General features: G+C 37.7%; 3 protein-coding genes across 3 annotated transcripts; all 3 read right to left on the bottom strand.

Annotated features, from left to right (window-relative positions):
* Positions 1–614: 614 nt before the first annotated feature.
* Positions 615–3,995, bottom strand: LOC138901031 (uncharacterized). Its single transcript, XM_070188758.1, has 6 exons — positions 3,801–3,995; positions 2,553–2,987; positions 2,223–2,408; positions 1,925–2,117; positions 938–1,027; positions 615–817 (listed from the first exon to the last, which is right to left on the bottom strand). The coding sequence occupies exons 1-6, from the start codon at positions 3,993–3,995 to the stop codon at positions 615–617; spliced, it is 1,302 nt and encodes a 433-aa protein (XP_070044859.1).
* A 4,507-nt stretch (positions 3,996–8,502) lies between these two features.
* On the bottom strand, positions 8,503–12,363 carry LOC138900792 (uncharacterized). Its single transcript, XM_070188357.1, has 4 exons — positions 11,821–12,363; positions 11,677–11,734; positions 10,823–10,932; positions 8,503–10,629 (listed from the first exon to the last, which is right to left on the bottom strand). Exons 1-4 carry the CDS (start codon positions 11,829–11,831, stop codon positions 10,272–10,274), a joined length of 537 nt encoding a protein of 178 aa, XP_070044458.1. The 5' UTR covers positions 11,832–12,363; the 3' UTR covers positions 8,503–10,271.
* A 2,002-nt stretch (positions 12,364–14,365) lies between these two features.
* Positions 14,366–19,546, bottom strand: LOC104090664 (glycerophosphodiester phosphodiesterase GDPDL7-like). The gene is made up of 10 exons (XM_009595822.4): positions 19,379–19,546; positions 18,612–18,738; positions 18,230–18,526; positions 17,476–17,585; positions 16,865–17,372; positions 16,734–16,775; positions 15,898–16,173; positions 15,471–15,607; positions 14,881–15,367; positions 14,366–14,743 (listed from the first exon to the last, which is right to left on the bottom strand). The coding sequence occupies exons 2-10, from the start codon at positions 18,724–18,726 to the stop codon at positions 14,391–14,393; spliced, it is 2,325 nt and encodes a 774-aa protein (XP_009594117.2). The 5' UTR covers positions 18,727–18,738; positions 19,379–19,546; the 3' UTR covers positions 14,366–14,390.
* Between the last annotated feature and the right edge of the window lie 218 nt (positions 19,547–19,764).

The raw sequence follows: 19,764 nt of genomic DNA, 5'->3' as shown, positions 1-19,764 counted from the left end.
AAGTTTAGAATTCAGATCCATCGGAGTGTCAACAGGTCTGCAACACATCATTCCTATCTCCTCAAGAATGTCTAAAGCATATTTTTTTGTGAAATAACAATACCTGAGCTAGACTGAGCAACCTAAATACCTAGAAAGTACTTTAATCTACCTAAATCCTTAGTTTGGAAGTGTTGGAAGAGATGTTGCTTCAGATTGGTAATACCATCCTGATCACTGCCAATAATAAAAATATCGTCAACATAGACCACCAGATAAATACAAAGACTTGAAGCAGAATGCCGATAAAACACAGAGTGATCAGTTTCACTACGAGTCATGCAATACTCCTAGATAACTGCGTTGAACTTACCAAACTAGGTTCGAGGAGACTACTTTAGACCATAAAGTAACCGGCGCAAGTGACATACAAGGACACGGGACTCCCCCTGAGCAAAAACACTAGGTGGTTGCTCCATATAAACTTCACCCTCAAGGTCACCATAAATAAAAATATTCTTAATGTCCAGCTGATAGAGAGGCCAATGGCGAACAACAACCATTGATAGAAAAAGGTGGACTGATGCTATTTTAGCCATGGGAGAGAAAGTATCACTGTAATCAAGCCCAAATATCTAAGTATATTCTTTGGCAACAAGACGGGCTTTAAGTCGATCAACCTGGCCATCCGGACCAACTTTGACTGCATAAATCCAATGACAACCAACAGTAGATTTACCAGAAGCAATAGAAACAAGCTCCAAAGTACCACTCGTATGTAAAGCAGACATCTCGTCAATCATAGCCTGTCGCCATTCTGGATGAGACAACCCTTCACCTGTAAACTTAGGGATGGAAACAGAGGTCAAAGAAAATATAAAAGCATAATGGGGGGATGAATAACAATGATAACTTAAACCAACATAATAGGGATTAGGATTAAGTGTGGTTTGTATACCTTTTCGAAGTGCAATCGGTGTACTAGAAAGAAACAAGTTCGCAGTAGGAGCAGGGTCAGGTGTAGGACGAGAATCAGCTGGGCCTGATGCTGGGCGCAGACGACGATGATAAGTCAAGAGTGGTGTTCTTGTGGTTGCGGATCTAGTAGGAGAAACACTAGACTCCTCAGCGGTAGGTATGGGTAAGACTTATATGGTTGAAGGTGAATGAGGAGATATAGTAGTAAACTCCTCAAAGGTCAGTATGAGTAAGACCTCAGATATATCATGATGGTCAGAAGAGGTAAAGAAAGGTTTAGACTCAAAAAATATGATGTCAACTGACATAAGGTACCTACGAAGATCGGATGAATAACAACGATATCCCTTCTGAACAGGAGAATAACCAAGGAAGACACACTTGAGAGCATGAGGAGTTAACTGATCTTTCTCAGTGGCTAAGTTATGAACGAAACATATGCTCCCAAAAACAAGAGGGGGAAGAGAGTATAAAGGTGACTGGGGAAATAATACTGAATACGGAATCTGATCCTAGATGGGAGATAAAGGCATCCGATTAATCAAATAACAAGTTGTGAGAACGGCATCGTCCCAAAAATGCAACGGAATACGAGATTCAATGAGAAGTATGCGAGCAGTCTCAATAAGGTGCCTATTCTTTCTCTCTGTGACCCAATTTTGTTGAGGGGTATAAGGATAAGATGTCTGATGAATAATTCCTTGCGAAGTCATAAACAGCTGAAACTGAAAGGATAAATATTCTAAGGCATTATCACTGCGAAAAGTGCCAATAGAAACACCAAAGTGTGAAGTACATCTTGAATAATCATCAATAAAACAAATAAAATAACAAAATACCAAGGTTGAACTGACTCTACTAGGACCCCATATATCATAATGAACTAAAGAGAAAACAAACTCTGTATGACTCTCAACACTACGCGGAAAGGAGGCTCGGGTATGTTTCCCAAGATGACACGACTCACAATCTAATGTAGACAAACTAGATAAACTAGGCACCATCCTCTGAAGCTTGGATAAACTCAGATATCCTAAACGTCTGTGAATTGGGTTTGGAGGATATGTAACTAGACATGTTGTGGAAGGATTAAGTGAGTTAAGGTAGTAGAGGCTTTCTGATTCACGCCTTATGTCAATCATCTGTCCTGTACCGCGGTCCTGCATAATAACATAATCATAAATAAAATATATACCAAAATGGAGGGCACGAGTCAAATGACTAATAGATGCAAGACTAGAAGGACAACTAGGGACATAAAGAACGGAATCTAGAGCGACAGAAGATAAGGGATTAGCTGGTCCAACTCCTTTTGCTTTAGTTTGACACCCATTGGCTAAAATAATAGTGGGAAGATACTGTGAATATACAATATTCAACAAAAGTGATTTATTATCAGAGATATGATCAAAAGCGCCTGAGTCCATAACCCAGGGTCCAAGAGTACTAAACTGGAAAACACAAGCAAAGGAATTACCAGCAATAGAAGTATCAGTCTGAGCAACCGAGGCTACTTGTGGAGATGTCTGCTTACTTGCTCGATACTAAAGGAACTCAATATATTCCCCTTCTGATAAACAAAATCCTTGGTTTACATGTAGTCTTGGTATGGCAACATAAGCATTTTTGGGTGGACGACCATGTAAGGAATAACACACTTCACGAGTATGTCCAAAATTTTGACAATAAGAACACTTGGGTCTAGATCTTCCAAAATGACCTCCTCTTCGTCTATTCTCCATAGTTTGAGATGTCCGATTGTCCACTGTTTGGGATGCGAGAACAGAGGAGTCAAGTATCTGTGATGAGATTACTGGGTGACTTGGTGTTGCAGCAAGGCAAAGTAATCGAGAGAATAATTCATCAACTATGGGAACAGTCGGACTAGCCAAAATCTGGTCGCGTACTGAATCAGGATCATTAGGGAGTCCATCGAGGGTAATAACTAGAAACATCTTATGTTGCTGCTCTTGTTGCTTTTCAACACTAGTAGAAACTGGCATCAGCTTCTCAAATTCCTCCATGATTGCCTGTACTTGTCACAAGTAAGTAGACATATCTAATTCGTATTTCTTTAAATTTATCATCCGTGATATCACATCATAAAAATGATATATGTCATTAGTGTATAAAGTGCGAGCCTTTTCCCAAACCAAATAATATGTCTGGAATGGACAAAATAAGGGCATCAACTTGGAATCAATAGATCGCCACATAATACTACATAACTGAGCATCGATCTTCACCCAAAGTGCTATGGCATTTTCATCTCCTTTGCTAGACTTTTTGATTAGATGATCTTGAATACCTTGACCTTTACACCACAATTGTACAGACGAATCCCAAGCTAAGTAATTTGAACTTCCCATTAAAGATTCCGAGGTAATCATAACACTAGAACTTTCAGAACCCGTATTTTTAGACCCAAAAATATCAAATCCCAAAGACATCGTTGGATTGAATAGAGGTCTAGCAAATTATTACCAAATAAGGAGAATCAATTGCAATCCACTGAAATAGACGAAGGAAACATTGTAGTCCCCAAAAAAATTTACTATAGCTACCAAAACAATCAGTGTAGTCGCCGGAAAAAACTCAAAGTGGTTGGAATAAAACGAAAATAGTAAGGGTGGGGTCAAAATTAGTAGACGACCCAATTGTCCTGAAGAAATCTTTTCTAAAAATGGTCGGAAGTGGTAGTAGGCGCATGAGCTCGCGCGCTCACCGGAACCCTTACTTCTGACGATGCGTGAGAATGCTGCTGCTAGAGATGTTCAGTGAGGTTTGGTCGCCATATGGTGACGGATCTTGTGGTAGTGTTAGATTTTGCACAACACTGATACTTGTTCCCTAGACGGGTTCACTTCTTCTTGGGTCTCCTCCACATTCTCATCAATATCAATTCTCACTTCTTCATTAGCTTGAACCACATTGCTTGGAATCTTATCTTCTTGAACCACTACATCACCATCCATAATTCTTCTTTGATTTGAGGTGGTTGCATCTCCACCTCTTCCACTCCTTGTTATTATGGCCATGGCATGTCCCGTATTGTTCCCACCCTTCGGGTTTACCACCGTATCACTAGGCAGTGACCCATTAGGACAAGTGTTTAAAGCTTGCAAGATTTGCCCCAATTGAACTTCCAAATTGCGGATTAAAGTGTTGTGAGAGGCTAATTGAGCATCGGAGTTGGCATTTTTCTCCATAATTTGTTTGAACATATTTTTGAAGAACTAGAACCTTGATACGGATAAGGAGGCGGGTTGTTTGGTTGTTGATACATCGGGGGCCTTTGAGAGCCCGGCCCCCGATTCCCTTGGTTACCGTTCCACACCCCTTGGTTGTTGCCTCCCCAATATCCTTGACTGTTGCCACCCCAATTGCCTTGATTGTTCCAATTGCCTTGATTATTGTTATTTTTCCAATTACTTTGATTGTTGGTACCACCACTCCAATTGCTTTGGTGGTTTTGATTGTTCCTATTTCCTTGATTTCCTTGAGACCGCCATTGTTGGTGATTCGGGCCTTGAGAGTTGTTCCTTTGCCCTTGGTAGTTATTCACATATTGAACCGGGTGACTCTTCCCAACGATGGATGGCGTGACAACCTTCTTAAGGGATCGAGTCAGATTTTGATGATTAGGTAGAAACAAGTAGTATTAATGAATAAATAAGGGTCAAGCATGCTTCGTTTGGTACCAACACACTTAACTACGCGCTTATGGTTAAAAATAAGTTTTTGTAAAGAAATAGCCCTAGTTAGTGACCTTGTGACTCTTGTGTTGATTTTGTGGCAATCATCGGGTGGTTTAGTTGAATCATTAGCGATTTTCAATCTTGAATACAGTTGTTGTGGGCCCTCGACTCGATTCTCTTTGTCAATCCGGTTGTGTGAGAGGTGAGGTATTTTGTTACAAGTCCAAGTACCCGTGCGAGTGGTCTAGAACTTGCCCCGAATGTGTTTCTAGGCGAAATTCTACGTTAGCCTCGCTTGAGAAGTGATTGTAGGCTTTCCTTGACCCGTTTTGAAACCTTTCATGGCCCACCAATGATATCATCCTTAGTAAACCCTTTTGAGCCTAAATACGTTTTATTCGATAACCACATTACAAGCCTTTACCCGTTTTATAGTGACTCTCTCTTGGCACCCGAACTTTCTTTAGCACTCGTGTGATTCAAATGGAAAAAACATAAGTTTGGGGGAGAGACGAGGGGTTTAAAGATGGTCTCAAGGAACAAAAATAGAAAAGAAATGAAGAAAATGAAAGGCAAAGAAAGAGAAAGGAAGAACAAAAGAAAAACACAAAAAGAAAGTGAATAATGTGAAAGGGTTGAAAAGATGCAAAAGAAAGCAAAAGTTCAAATCATGGAGATAACAAAGAAGGAAAGTATGAATAGCATGACAAAGAAAGAGTGATGTCAAGTCTCTCTAATCCCCCTAAGGGAATAAAAAATGACTCAAAGAGTCGGCAAAGTAAGAGCCAAAAAGAGAATATGAAGTGCTAAAGGAAAGATGAACCAATTCCATTCCGATATTTCCCTCCTTAGTCCAAAAGCCTTAATTACATGCCAAAAAAATCCCTACGTGATTTCAAGCCAAGCGAGATTATATTAGATGTGATCCACATGAGGGGCAAGCATATGGTACTTAGAGCCGGGCTTGTGACATTCTTTTGAGAGCGATGAGCAAATCTTTCTCGAGTCATTGAATTGAATTCTTCATTCGTGAGTGAGATGAGCTTCCGGAGAGTATAGGAGGAGGAGTTTGGGTGTCATGCATGAAAGTGAGAGCTTCCTTGATAAACAAAGTCAACCCTTGATACTCAAGTGTCACATTAGAGCCATTTGTGTTTTAACATTCAAATCATAAGCTTGATAATTATTCATGAGCGTGTGGGTAATTGTTGGTCCCAATTGATTTGTGTTTGATTCAACTTAGGCCAACTAAAATAGCCATTTTCTAATGGAGGTGGGAAATTGCCTTAATTTCTTGAGGACAAGCAAAAGCTTAAGTTTGAGGGAGTTGATAAGTAGGGATTTTGACCGCTTATTTGCTCTCTTTTACTTACGTTTAGCTCAAAAATGCTTAAAAGTATTCCCGAGAACTAATGAAATGTGATTTCTTGCAGGAATATTGGGAAACGAGCCAAAGAAGTAAAAATCAACACAAAAATGAGTAAAAATTGGACAAGAACCAAAACAAAGCAAAAAGGCTACAATGCGGCCGCACAATACTGTGTGCGGCCGCAAACTCTGAAGATGCACTGATAGAATTTCTTCACAGAGTGCGGACCGTACAATTATTGTGCGGCTGCAGAAGACTAGGTTCAGAGACTGTAGTTTGGGAGCTTGAAGATGTGCGGACGGCACTATTATTGTGCGGCCGCAGGATGCCAAAATGCAGCCGCACTCATAAAAGTGTGGTCTGCAGAATGAAACCTAGACCCGGTCCAAGAGCAAGAGTGCGGCCGCACTCAGAAATGTGCAGTCCGCACAATTAGAGGAAGTGCGGCCGCATCTCACTTTTATGCGACCGTAGAAGTCAACCTGGCTAGTCAATCTCAAAGTGCGGACCGCATACATATTCGTGCGGCCGCACAACCTTCGCAGGGGCAATTTTATCAGATATTTTTAACTGGGTATAAATAGATCTTTTTGTCATTTTTAGGTTAAGTTTGGTGCACCTGAACACAGAGAGCTGTTTTTATTTACTGTATTAGGTAACTTTGTATTAGTTTAGCATTTAAACATTAGATTTTCTTTCCTTAATCAATTATTATGCATTTTATCTTAGTTTATTCTTTAATTTCTTCATTTTTCATGAGTAGCTAAACCCTTAGCTAGGGTTGTGACCCAATCCTAGTATGTGTACTTAATTGATGATTGATTTAGGGCTTATTTATGATTGTGTATATGATATTTAGCCTAGTTCTTGCTTGAATTTGAGAATTGATGGTTGCAAATGTTGATTCATGCCTAATTGACTTAGTCTTTACTTGAGGAAGTGAGACTAAGTCTAGGAAAACTTGGCTAACAAGAATTTGGGATGAACTCAAGAAATTGATAGCCCTAATTAAAGGGTCGAATCTAGAGATAGTAAGACCCGACTTGAGCATTTATCACTTGATTCGTGAGATACCCATTTGAACTTGAGAAAGCCAAATTGGGCAAAATCACTCAAACTACCGAGAGGTATAGAGTGAGTAATTGAGTATGATTGCTATATTGTATCCCGATCAACCAAACATGCCCTAAAGCTCTAAATCCGTTAGGTAAATAACTAGGCGGAAGTCGCAACTCTAGACCTTTTATAACTTGAAAAACAACCAAAACCAAAAACATTGTCTCTTAGCTTTACAATTACAAGCATTAGCGTAAAAGTAGAAGTAGAAATAACAATTGAAAATGTGGAAGTGTAATCTTAGGCACGTCATACATTCACACTAGGTATATACCTAATCCCACATCAAGCTCCCTGTGGAATCGACCCCGATTCGCGTTGGGTTTTTATTATTGCATCGACCGCCTCACGACCTAAATTAGTGGTGTGAGTTTGGGAGACATCACCACTCGTGTGTAAAGCAGACATCTCGTCATTCATAGCATGTCGCCATCCTAGATGAGACAACGCTTCACCTGTAGCTTAGGGATGGAAACAGAGGACAAAGAAGATATAAAAGCATAATGGGGGGGATAAAAGACGATGATAACGTAAACCGACATAATGGGGATTAGGATTAAGTGTGGTATGTATACCTTTTTGAAGTGCAATCGGTGTACTAGAAAGAGACAAGTTCGCAATAGTAGCAGGGTCGGGTGTAGGACGAGAATCAGCTGGACCTGATGCTGGGCGCGGACGACGATGATAAGCCAAGAGTGGTGTTCTCGAGGTTGGGGATCTAGGAAGAGAAACACTAGACTCCTCAACGGTTGGTATGGTAAGACTTATGTGGCTGAAGGTGAATGAGGAGCTATAGTAAACTCCTCAAAGGTCGGTATAGGTAAGACCTCAGATATATCATGGTGGTCATAAGAGGTAAAGAAAGTTTTAGACTCAAAAAATATGACGTCAACCGGCATAAGGTACCTACGAAGATAAGATGAATAACAACGATATCCCTTCTGAACACGAGAATAACCAAGGAAGACACACTTCAAATCATGAGGAGCTAACTTATCTTTCTCAGGGGCTAAGTTATGAACGAAATATATGCTCCCAAAAATAAGATGAGGAAGAGAGTATAAGGGTGACAGGGGAAACAATACTGAATACAGAATCTGATCCTGGATGGGAGATGGAGGCATCTGATTAATCAAATAACAAGCTGTGCGAGCAGTCTCAATAAGGTGCCTATTCTTTCTCTCTGCGACCCCATTTTGCTGGGGGTATAAGGACAAAATGTCTGATGAATAATTCCTTGCGAAGTCATAAACTGTTGAAACTAAGAGGATAAATATTCTAAGGTATTATCACTGCGAAAAGTGCCAATAGAAACACCAATTGATTTTTGATTTCAGCACAAAAATTGTAGAATATAGAAAATAACTCAAAATGATCTTTCATTAAGAAAAGCCAAGTACATCTTGAATAATCATCAATAAAACTAACAAAATAATGAAATCCCATGGTTGAACTAACTCTACTAGGACCCCATATATTAGAATGAACTAAAGAGAAAACAAACTTTGCATGACACTCAACACTACGCGGAAAAGAGGCCCGTGTATATTTTCCAAGATGACACGACGCACAATCTAATGTAGACAAACTAGATATACTAGGCACCATCTTCTGAAGTTTGGATAAACTCGGGTGTCCTAAACGTTTTTGATTCACGCTCTATGTCAATCGTCTGTCCTGTACTGCGGTCCTGCATAATAATAGAATCATCAATAAAATATATACCACAATGGAGGGCACGAGTCAAACGACTAACAGATGCAAGACTAAAAGGATAAGCAGGGACATAAAGAACGGAATCTAGAGTGACAGAAGATAAGGGATTAGCTGGTCCAACTCTTTTTGCTTTAGTTTGACACTCATTGGCTGAAATAACAGTGGGAAGAGACTGTGAATATACAATATTCGACAAAAGTGATTTATTATCAGAGAAATGATCAGAAGCGCCTGAGTCCATGACCCATGGTCCAAGATACTACACTGAAGGAATTACCAGCAATAGAAGTATCAGTCTGAGCAATCGAGGCTACTTGTGGAGATGTCTCCTTACTTGCTCGATACTAAAGGAACTCATTATATTCCCCTTCCGATAAACAAAATCCCTGGTTACATGTAGTCTTGGTCGGGCAACATAAGCATTTTTGGGTGGACGACCATGTAAGGAATAACACACTTCACGAGTGTGTCCAAATTTGTGACAATAAGAACACCAAATTTGTGACAATAAGAATACTTGGGTCTAGATCTTTCAAAACGACCTCCTCTTCGTCTATTCTCTATAGTTTGAGATGTCCGATTGTCCACTGTCTGGGATACGAGAACAGAGGAGTCAAGTGTCTGTGATGAGATCACTGGGTGACTTGGTGCTGTAGCAAGGCAAAGTAATCAAGAGAATAATTCATCAACTGTGGGGACAGTCGGACTAGCCAAAATCTGGTCGCGTACTGAATCAGGATCATTAGGAAGTCCAACGAGGGTAAGAACTAGAAACATCTTCTGTTGCTGCTCTTGTTGCTTTTTAACACTAGTAGAAATTGGCATCAGCTTCTCAAATTCCTCCATGACTGCCTGTACTTGTCGCAAGTAAGTAGACATATCTAATTCATGTTTTTTTAAATTTGTCATACGCAATATCACATCATAAAAACGAGATATGTCATTAGTGCATACAGTGCGAGCCTTTTCCCAAACAAAATAATATGTCTGGAATGAAGAAAACAAGGGCATCAACTTGGAATCAATAGATCACCACATAGTACTACATAACTGAGCATCGATCTTCACCCAAAGTGCTATGGCTTTTTCATATCCTTTCCTAGACTTTTTGATTAGATGATCTTGAATACCTTGACCTTTACACCACAACTCGACAGACGAAACCCAAGCTAAGTAGTTTGAACTTCTCATTAAAGATTCTGAGGTAATGATAAGACTAGAACTTTCAGAACCCGTATTTTTAGATCCAAAAAAATCAAATCCCAAAGACATCGTTGGATTGAAGAGAGGTCTAGCAAATTATTATCAAATAAGGAGAATCAATGGTAATCCACTGAAACAGACGAAGGAAACAATATAGTCCCCGAAAATTTGCTGTAGCTACCGAAAAAATCAGTGTAGTCGCCGAAAAAAACTCAAAGTGGTCGGAATAAAACGAAAAAAATAAGGGTGGGGCCAGAATGAGTAGACGACCCAACTCTTCTGAAGAAACGTTTTCTAAAAATGGCCGAAAGTGATCGTACTCGCCGGCACATGAGCTCATGGGCTCGCTGGAACCCTAGCTTATGATGACGCATGAAAAGGATGTTGCCGCAGATGTTCACTGAGGTTTGGTCGGAGATGGTGACGGATCCTGTTGTAGTATTGGATTTTGCACAACACTGACAGAGAGCAAGATGACGCAAGACATCCTTGAAAAGTCGCCGAAAAATTGAGGCATGGTGACTTCTTGCTCTGTATTCTAGTTCCCGGATGTGTCTCACCACCACAGCTCTGATACCATGTGAAAAAAGTACGGGAGAAAATATATTATTAATATGTTAACAATAATACAAATACCCCTATTTACAACAATACACAATACCTACACTACTCATATTCCATATGGGACTATATTTATTTATACAACAACCAACTAATTAACACAAACAATATAAAAAAAATTTTAAGTAAATCTTGAGCTTACCCAGGTATCTCCGCATGTGGTTCGGCCCAAACTTTTTTGTCACTTTTAGTTTTCGTGTGGGTCTTCTTCAATACCTCATCACGAGTCTCTGGTCTCTTATGCACAACATCCTATAAATGAAATAAAAGGAGTTAATAAAATCAAGTAAAATAGAAAAAACAAGACTAAGATCTTTAAATAATTACAAAATTCCACCTAGCAGTCCCCATGGACACTGAACTACGTGTGCAACGAGGCACCCTGGTCAGAAATTCGAGCGGCCTTTCCCTGGGGGACCTTAAGAAAAAATGGCTCAGGAGCTCAATCTAACCAGGCTTCTCATGTTTTTGGCGAGCATCAGAGAATATGTCTGACAATCATTGACGGCTCCTCTTTGCAAAATTGATTCTAATAAAAGGATCCTCGACAGGGCTCCATGTACACTTTTTTTACAAATAAATGTATAGCGTTATTAGTTGATAAAAACAAAGTTAGGTAAATTCTCTTTGAGGAGATTTCTAACTTGGAAGTCAATCCTTTTGCCTTATAGTAATTATTAGGTATCTCTAGATTCAGGTTAAGTTATTTCATAAGCCCAATCATAAAGTTCGTGTCGACTTGAGAAACACTCGTATTTGATTTAATATTTAGTAGTTTAACCGCTACAAACAATTCAGAATGCGACATGCCTTAAATGAAGAAAGATAGAACATGCAGTAATGGTGAACTAGCAACATAAGATTGTTGGGATACATGAAAGGTGAAGAGGCACGCACCCCTATATCTAGACAACAAAGAAAAACAATCAGAGATAAAAATACAATCACCACCACCATTGAGAATAGAAAACAATTTAACTGCAAGGTTTGACTTGCCTTAACATATTGTTTGCAGTTTGTATCTTCTTCCTTTCTCAAAAGTTTTGGTTCTTGCCTGCCAAATAGAAGGGATTGAATAATGAAAACAAGAAAAGCAACTTTGCAAAGTCTTCAAAAATGTACGATCAAGTTAAAACTTACTTGTTTAACATGTTCAAACTTTACACGCCTTCTAAGAGAATCTGGGTTTGTTGGCTCCTCCTTCACTTTGCACTTGGTATTGTCTTCCTTTTTCAAATCATTTGGTTCTTGCCTGCCAAATAGAAGGGGCTGAATTTTAAAAAGCACCCAAGGTATGATGTAGTAGTCAATAGAAGAACAATGATATCTCAAGTTTAAATTTTATTGGTCGCAAATAATATTAAATAATTTCTTCCCGCATTGTCTGGTGTCCAGACGTGCACAAGCTGACTCGAACACCACGGAGGAAGGTGGAGTTCAATAAAAAAGTTACTATACAAATAGAGCTTGTTTGGATTAGCTGATTGTAAATAGTTGATAAGCTTGAAGTGCTGAAAAATATTTTTAAGTGCTAAAAGTGATTTTTTGAATAAACATTTACATGTTTGGATAGACGTGCTGAAACTAATAATAAATCGTTGATGTGTTTGGTGGAAAAAAGGCTTATAAGTTATTTTTTTGTTAAAATGACTCAAATACCCTTAAAAATTATAAATTAAAAAGTTTCTTTGTAAAAAAAAAAAGATGAACAACGAATATGGAATGAAGAGAAAGTTAGAAAATTTATTTTAGGAAAAATATTTTGTGAATTAAAAATATCATTAAGGATAAACTACTAAAAGCCTTGGTCAAACTAAAAGTGCTTATAAACTAAAAAAATCATAAGTTGGGAATGACCAACTTATGACTTATGAGTACTTTTAGCTTTTAAATACTTTGAGTGTTTGTCAAACGCGTAGATAAGTCAAAAGGTGTTTATAAGCTTAGCCAAACACCCTCATAAACATGATAGGTATCGTACAATATATTTTTCCAACGCGATGAGTTATAATTAGTACCAATTAAAATTCTTTATAAGGAAATAAAATTGTTATTTTTATTATTGAAAGCATAAAAAGATTTAGGAAAATTAAAGTGGCAAATTCATAGTAGACTTCAAAATAGTTCATCCAAAATATTAAAGAATTAAAAGATTAATTCTCTCTTTCTTTAATCGGATGACCCGATCACAATTTCGTTCAAAATTAGAATATTGTAGATTAATGTAATTTTCGAAAAATATAAAAGACGACCTAAGACCTAAACACAGAGAACTGTAAACGTATCAAAGATACAACACATGACTCTCGATCCCATAAACTTGTATTTCATTGAAGTTCCTAGCTAGTAAAAAAAATGTTAGAATCACTTGAAGTACAAACTCATTTCCAGGGCCAGAGCTTCGGATTAGGCGTGCAATTAAAAAATATGTGGATTAGGCGTAAGAGTACAACGTGCAATATGTGGATTAGGCGTATATTATAGATTAATATTCTATCATAGACAAAAGTTTGATATTTAAGTAACGTAACCAACATATAAATTAGTGTATACATATGCACTTACAGTTACAGATACAGAAGGCGCAATCCATGTTGATGCTAGAAGAGCTATTCCGGCCGAGAAGCGTAAAAGGGCAATCACATATCTATTGAGTTTCCCTCGAGCATTTCTCGATAAAAACTTAGTTCTAAGTTGTCATTTTTTTGATGTCCCATCAGGTATCCAATACTCACTTTAATGCTTTAATAAATCCTTCATTTGAATGAACGAAGGATTCACATTTCATTAAAAATTATATCATGACTTCCTGGTATTAGTTAGTCGAAAATTCTAAATATTACAAATTATCTAATATAAAATTATCTTTTGGAAGGAATAATGTTTTTAAAGGATTTTGAAGTCGATCAACATTTTGGAAAAAATTTCATCGATGACATTTAGCGTTTTGACATTCATACCGACTTAATTGGGAGCCTAAATTTAGTTATGTAAAGGGGAGTGTCATACCAAATATTCAACTCGACAGTTTTCTTGCTTTTTATGTTTCAATAACATATCATTTACATGTGAATATGAGCAATGCTGATCGTTGTAAATACTTCAGGTGTAGATGTTTTGCCTTTTCTTTAAAAAATTGTAGCCTTCTTCTTTTTATATCCGTATACATATAAAGAAGTTGTTGCCGAATGAAAGTAGTATTTTATAGAAGATGTATGAAAATTCGATCAGCATAAGTCTTCCTTAGGATGGCTAGTATATCATTGTCAATTTCATGGTGTAAAGCTGCAAAAAAAAAAATAGTAGTTATTTGTGATAGAGATACTTAATATTTACCGGTATATCAAAAAAGTTTTATTGATTTCATAGTTGGCACGTACATGAACCACTTGTCTTATTCAAAACTATGACTCCTTTCATCTGTAAATTTGGCAAAACAATTAATTATATAAATATAATTGTATAACTAAATATAACACACACACAAAAAAAAATAAACTGATTAGATTACATGATACCTAATTAAATTCGCTCGTTAAATCTTCTGGTTGTAACAAATCCAAGATGAAGACAATCAACTTGTTAGTGCGGAGCTATGTAGAGCCAACGGGTAAAATTACATTGTGAAAATAAGTCAAAGAGAATTTTTTCGGTTATATATAAGTTGTTGAATTCCTACTATATACTTATTCTACAAACAGAAACAAATCCTAAATTTTATAATATACTAGTCCGAGCATGGTTGCAAAGAAGAGAGCAGCACCATTAATTGTGGGAGCTGTTGCGCTACTCGCGGCTTGTGCAGGAGGAGGTGGAGATGAAGGTGAAGGAGCGTCGGACGTGTTGGCATTGGACGTGGAGTTGGAGGTAGAACCGCCGTCATCCTTGGCAATATCAGCTACAGGAGGCAATGGTGGAGTGACAAAGTTCTTAGTCTCAAAATGCACGGGCGGAGGCGGCTTGTACTCTGCTACTTCTTTTGGATCAAGCATAACTGCTATAACATCCCCTGGATTTAAGTCTTGTATCTTATACGCGTCCGGATTACCAGTGCACAAGTTTCCTGTTGCAACCAACATATGAAATGACTCAATTGTGTAATAAAGTACCCGACCTGGTGCATAAAACATCCCGCTTAGGGGTGTGACGTAGACAGTCTACCCTAATGCATACAGTTAGATCTAAGCATTGATTACTTACGGCTGTAAGCACTTGCAGTGCTTGGATACTGAGTGACAATTCCATCCGCGCCATAGTAAATAAGGTTATGGATCAGAAGATAAGGATCAGAGCCAAAATCCATGAAAATGTCTTGGAATTCATTTATAACATTTCCAGCGTAGACGCTGACATTAGCCCAATGCATACGGTCAATAAGGTTAGTGAGGTTGAAAGTCAAACCCTCCTGTCGAAATTCTGAATATATTGAATGCTTGTGTAAAAGTACTGCGTCCGCGTACTTCTTGACTTCCAATGCAGTCTCGTTCGTTACAAATCCCACTTGTTCCTTAATGTGAAGAACTTTTTGGTAAGTCGGGATAGTTTTGAATTTATCTAGCACTGAACTTTCACTTGACATGATCAGAACTTTCTGAGTCAAGTTCTTATCAAGTGTGGCATTGCTCAAAGCAGTTGTGACGGCGCCAACAATGTCAAGACCTTTGTTTGTTGCAAGGTAGGCAGCATTCTTGAAGACAAACCAAGTTCTCGTTGTTAATATCTCTCAAATTCTTGATATATGTCTAGACAAACACATGATCAAAATAATATAGAGTAGAAAACAAACTTACTTCAATGTTGATCAGAACGCCAGGAACTGCTTTTGCCTTGGCGAATTCCAAGAAATCAGAGAGTGTTACAAACTTGCCCACATTTTTGCGCGCTGGATCCCTTGCCAATTCTCCATTAAATCCACCGGACATTTGAGCTGCAACGGATCATATATACATACATATATTTCAGAAAATGAAATTCAAGCTAGGATTAATACTACAGCCAGACCTCTCTATAACAAACATCCTCTATAACAATACTTCACTATAACGACAAAGTTTTCTTTAGAACCAATTTTTCATGTTATGTTATAATAGTATGTTTTCTATAACATCATTTCACTCTAGCAGCCAAAAAATTTCAGAACAAAGGAGGCTGTTATAGAGAGGATTAACTATATTTGAAAAATTATTGTGTTGAGAGAGGTTGGTTGGTCGCGCTTACGTTTTAATGATTGAATTTCCTCCCACGTAAGGTCGAAAGAGAAAATTCCCATGGCCGATTGAATGGGATCGATCTTAGCTGCTCGACTCATGAAAGGTCCGGCTGCTGTAGTGGATGGCATGAGATCAATTGAAGGCAAACAAAGTGCAACTCCATCTTTTGTCATTTGAACAGAACAATCGATTATGTCAACACCATCTTCTACTGCTTTCTGATAGGCAAGATCTGTTGCTCCCGGATAATCTCCATTTGCTCCATTTGAAGAAATGATCAGAGCTGCCAATTTAAAATGCACAAATGAATTGAGATGTTATTTTTTCTTTTCTTATCTTAAAACAAAAAAAGTTATAGGAATACTAAGTACTACTCCCTCCGTCCCGAAGTTCGAGAGCCAAACTTCTTAACTTTGACCTTGAATCTAGACATAGAATTGTTTAGTTTTTTGAAACAAATTTACATATTTAGAAACTACATAAAAGTAATATAAGTCACAATAGTTAACTACAACAACAACAAAAACCCAGTGTAATCCCACAAGTGTAGTCTTGGGAGGGTAGTGTGTATACAAACCTTACCCCTACTTTCAAGAAGGCAGAGAGGTTATTTTCGGTAGACCCTCGACTTAGAAAAGGTAAAAGGAAGAGCAAAAACAAGCACACCAATCAGATAACCGAAAAGTCACAATAGATAACAATTTAAAATATTTAAAAAGCTTATGAAAAACTTCGGTCAGAAAAAAACTTGTTTACTCTCAAAATCTAAACTGCATCACATAAATTGGGACAAAGGGGTAGTTTTTTTCTGGTAGGAAAACGAACAGAGATAAATTTTCTTACTAGGGACTTTCCTGGAAGCGTTCCGACTTCCTGCCAAGCAAGCTGCAGTTCAGAAAGAGCAACTGTGAGCTACATGAATTGTATGTAATAAACTTATATTTCCTAATTAATCCTAAGAACAATATTCTCACCAATTGCCATAGATGCAGACATAGTGAAGTCCGTGATCACACCGTCAACAGCAAACAACGAGTTGTCCATGAATTGCAAATACTCTCTTTGTGGATCATAGGTATAATTGTAAGGCAAATAGTTGTCATTTGCAAATCCATATGAGAAAACTTCAAGGCCTAGTTTATGAGCATCGGTGACTAGATTAGTACTGGAGTCTAAATAGCGAGCTTTATTGACAGGCCATATGTACTCTCTAGGCACAACGATCCCCGCAGCAAAAGTCTTGATCATAGAGAGCTTTGTTAATAGTGAAGCATATGTTTCATTTGTTGTTGGTTCGACTGCATTTTTATCAGCAGGAAACTTGAACATCAACTTTGTTCTTAAACCGCGCACAACTGGTCCCATGCTTTTCAAGAAACCGATCTCTGGAGACGATATGTAGGAGATATCCTTCTTTATCTCCAAAAGTTGTTTAATATGATCCAATAAACTCAACTTGTGTTGGCTGTAGAATGTTGCGTACTAAACAATTCGATGAGAAAAAGTTAAGTTATTTTATCGATAATATGAATTTGCATTGTATCAAATATTTCAACGATGAACGAAAGAAGGTGAGTGATAGAACCTCGGCATTGAACCACACTAGAGACTTCATGTTATCTTCTAAAAATAAGTCTGTTGGAGTTGGTGGTGAAAAATCAAATAAATCTGTTCTGCTGAATATTGATTGTGTCACTGGAGATCAACAAGCCAACAATGAGAACAAAATCAGCTAAAAATATGCAGAGTCTAATAATGCAAAAGTCTCAATCACTAACTTTTACTTGATCTTATATCAGGGTTGTTCGATGAATTAGGAAAAAAACACCATGATTTTTTATTTGTCGCCCGATGAAATTCCAATGGATGTGCAGCCAGACCTCTCTGTAATGATCATCCTTTATAACAGCATTTCATTATAACGACTAAGTTTTCTTTGAAACGGATTTTTCATGTAATGTTATATACTTATACTATATATCTGTACAACAGTATTTCTCTATAGCATCCAAAAAGATTCTCGGATAAACATTGCCATTATAGACAGGTTTGACCATAGGCGGACCCAGGATTTGAAAGGTGGCGGGGAAACATGAGCGGACTGTTCAACCAGTGCCCTATTGGACTTTTGATCTTAAGGGTTAAAGACAAAACATATAATCGTTTTCAACATATATGCACATATATATTTAGAACTTTTTGCCAAGCTTAACGGAATCCAGTGACCCCTCTTCTATGTACATAGATCTGCCTCTGGGTTTGACAGTATCATTGTATATTAAAATAATTGTATGGCCATTTAATTTAGGTAACAAACAAGTCCATAAGTTGTGACTTACCTTGCAATTTACTATAAAGCTCATCAGCTGTAAAAACCAGTGCAAACCATCCTTGAATTTCTTTGCCATTAACAATGTATGTTTTTCTACGATTCGGAAAAGCATCAGCTGCATTTGTTGTATTCTGAAGGTTTAACTGTGACAAACAAAAGCCCTGTCCGTCGCGACTCATATGTAGATCACATAGCAAGACAGTACCGCGCTTTCCTAATACTTTTGCTTGAGAATATGCAATATCTGTTTGCGCGGGAAGAAGTCCTGAATATCCCCCATTCGCAACGACAATTGGCTCATCACCTGCAGAGATGGATCCAGGATTTTAATTCTATGGGTTCATGACTCGGGTTTCCCAACAATAAAATAAGTAAAGTAGTTGAATTACCATGTAAAGTTAACCATGTTCTCTTAGGAAGAGGAGGAGAAAGAGGCTTTCCACCTTTTGGTTGAGCTAAAGTGCAATGGATTAGCAAGGAAACTAATAAGATATGTCGAATCATTTTCTTCAAATCCTGTTTCCACACAGAATATAAATGTTTAACCAAATTTGAACCAATAAGCATCATCTTTAATTAGAACAAACACACACACACACACACACAACAACCAAAAAAAAAAAAACTTTTACTATATGTTAAATTTTATATGTTTGAAATCCATCTCAAAATTATATAGGAAAAATAGCAGTCACGTGCACAAAGCGTCTTGTGTTCATGAAGGGTTCAGGTAAGGGTCGCACCCCGAGAAGGTGTGACGTAGGCAGCCTACCCTGATGCTTGCATCAGTGGCTGATTCCACGGGTCGAACTCGTGACTTATATGTCACACATAGACAACAGTCCATCCGGGAAAGGGCCGCAACCCAAGGAGGTGCAATATAGGCAGCCTACCCTAATGCAAGCATCACAGGCTGATTCCACGAACTCGAACATGTGACCTATAAGTCACACAGAACAACTTGACCGTTGCTCCAAAGCTCCCCTTCCTCAAAATTATATAAAACAGAAAATATTCATCATAAATGTAAATGTGAAAAGATATATATGCAATGACATGCATAAATTACATAAATGTAAATGTGAAAAGATGTAAATGCAATGACATATATAATATCAAGAATTCAGAAGAAAGGAAGAAATCTAATAATACTCACTTGAATCTTGAGATCAGAAAAGGAAGAAAGAAGTATTCCCCCTTGAGTTTCAGAAGGAAATAATAAATAAATATAAAAAGAAAAAAAAAAAGGAAAAGAAAATATGAGGTAAGAAACTCTCAAGGGAATGGAGAAATGCAAGAAATGAGGGATGGAGAGTTTGAAAGAAAATAGAAAGAATATTAGAGGGTTTTAATTAATTTTTTCTCTCGCAAATCTCGGATTAATATCTGGTTATTATTATTTTATTTCCTCTTCAATTGGTTTTACTATTTTTTGTTCCTTTCTTTTAGCTTTTCGGTTGAGTTGATTTACCTAATTTATTTCCTTTTCCTATCTCCATACAATTGTTTGCACCAAAAAAAATTACTCTCATTTTGTGCTAG

The sequence above is a fragment of the Nicotiana tomentosiformis genome, chromosome 11 (assembly GCF_000390325.3).
Source record: "Nicotiana tomentosiformis chromosome 11, ASM39032v3, whole genome shotgun sequence".
Lineage (NCBI taxonomy): Eukaryota > Viridiplantae > Streptophyta > Magnoliopsida > Solanales > Solanaceae > Nicotiana > Nicotiana tomentosiformis.
Note: the sequence above shows the minus strand (reverse complement) of the source record. Positions and strands in the feature narration are given on the sequence as shown.

Bases quoted from the DNA above. Each gene is read 5' to 3' on its own strand.
- LOC104090664 (XM_009595822.4), bottom strand. From the start codon at position 18,726: ATGATTCGACATATCTTATTAGTTTCCTTGCTAATCCATTGCACTTTA. The intron at 17,586-18,229 runs GTAAGTCACAAC...GTTGATCTCCAG, and splicing joins GCTTTATAGTAAATTGCAAG to TGACACAATCAATATTCAGC. The intron at 17,373-17,475 runs GTTCTATCACTC...CGAATTGTTTAG, and splicing joins TAGTGTGGTTCAATGCCGAG to TACGCAACATTCTACAGCCA.
- LOC138900792 (XM_070188357.1), bottom strand. The intron at 10,933-11,676 runs GCAAGTCAAACC...TTTCATTTATAG, and splicing joins ACTGCAAACAATATGTTAAG to GATGTTGTGCATAAGAGACC. The intron at 10,630-10,822 runs GTAAGCTCAAGA...ACATGGTATCAG, and splicing joins CCACATGCGGAGATACCTGG to AGCTGTGGTGGTGAGACACA.
- LOC138901031 (XM_070188758.1), bottom strand. From the start codon at position 3,995: ATGGCCATAATAACAAGGAGTGGAAGAGGTGGAGATGCAACCACCTCA. The intron at 2,409-2,552 runs GTAAACCAAGGA...TGTGTTTTCCAG, and splicing joins TTGCCATACCAAGACTACAT to TTTAGTACTCTTGGACCCTG. The intron at 1,028-1,924 runs GTGAGTCGTGTC...GTCTGCGCCCAG, and splicing joins TAGTTTGTCTACATTAGATT to CATCAGGCCCAGCTGATTCT.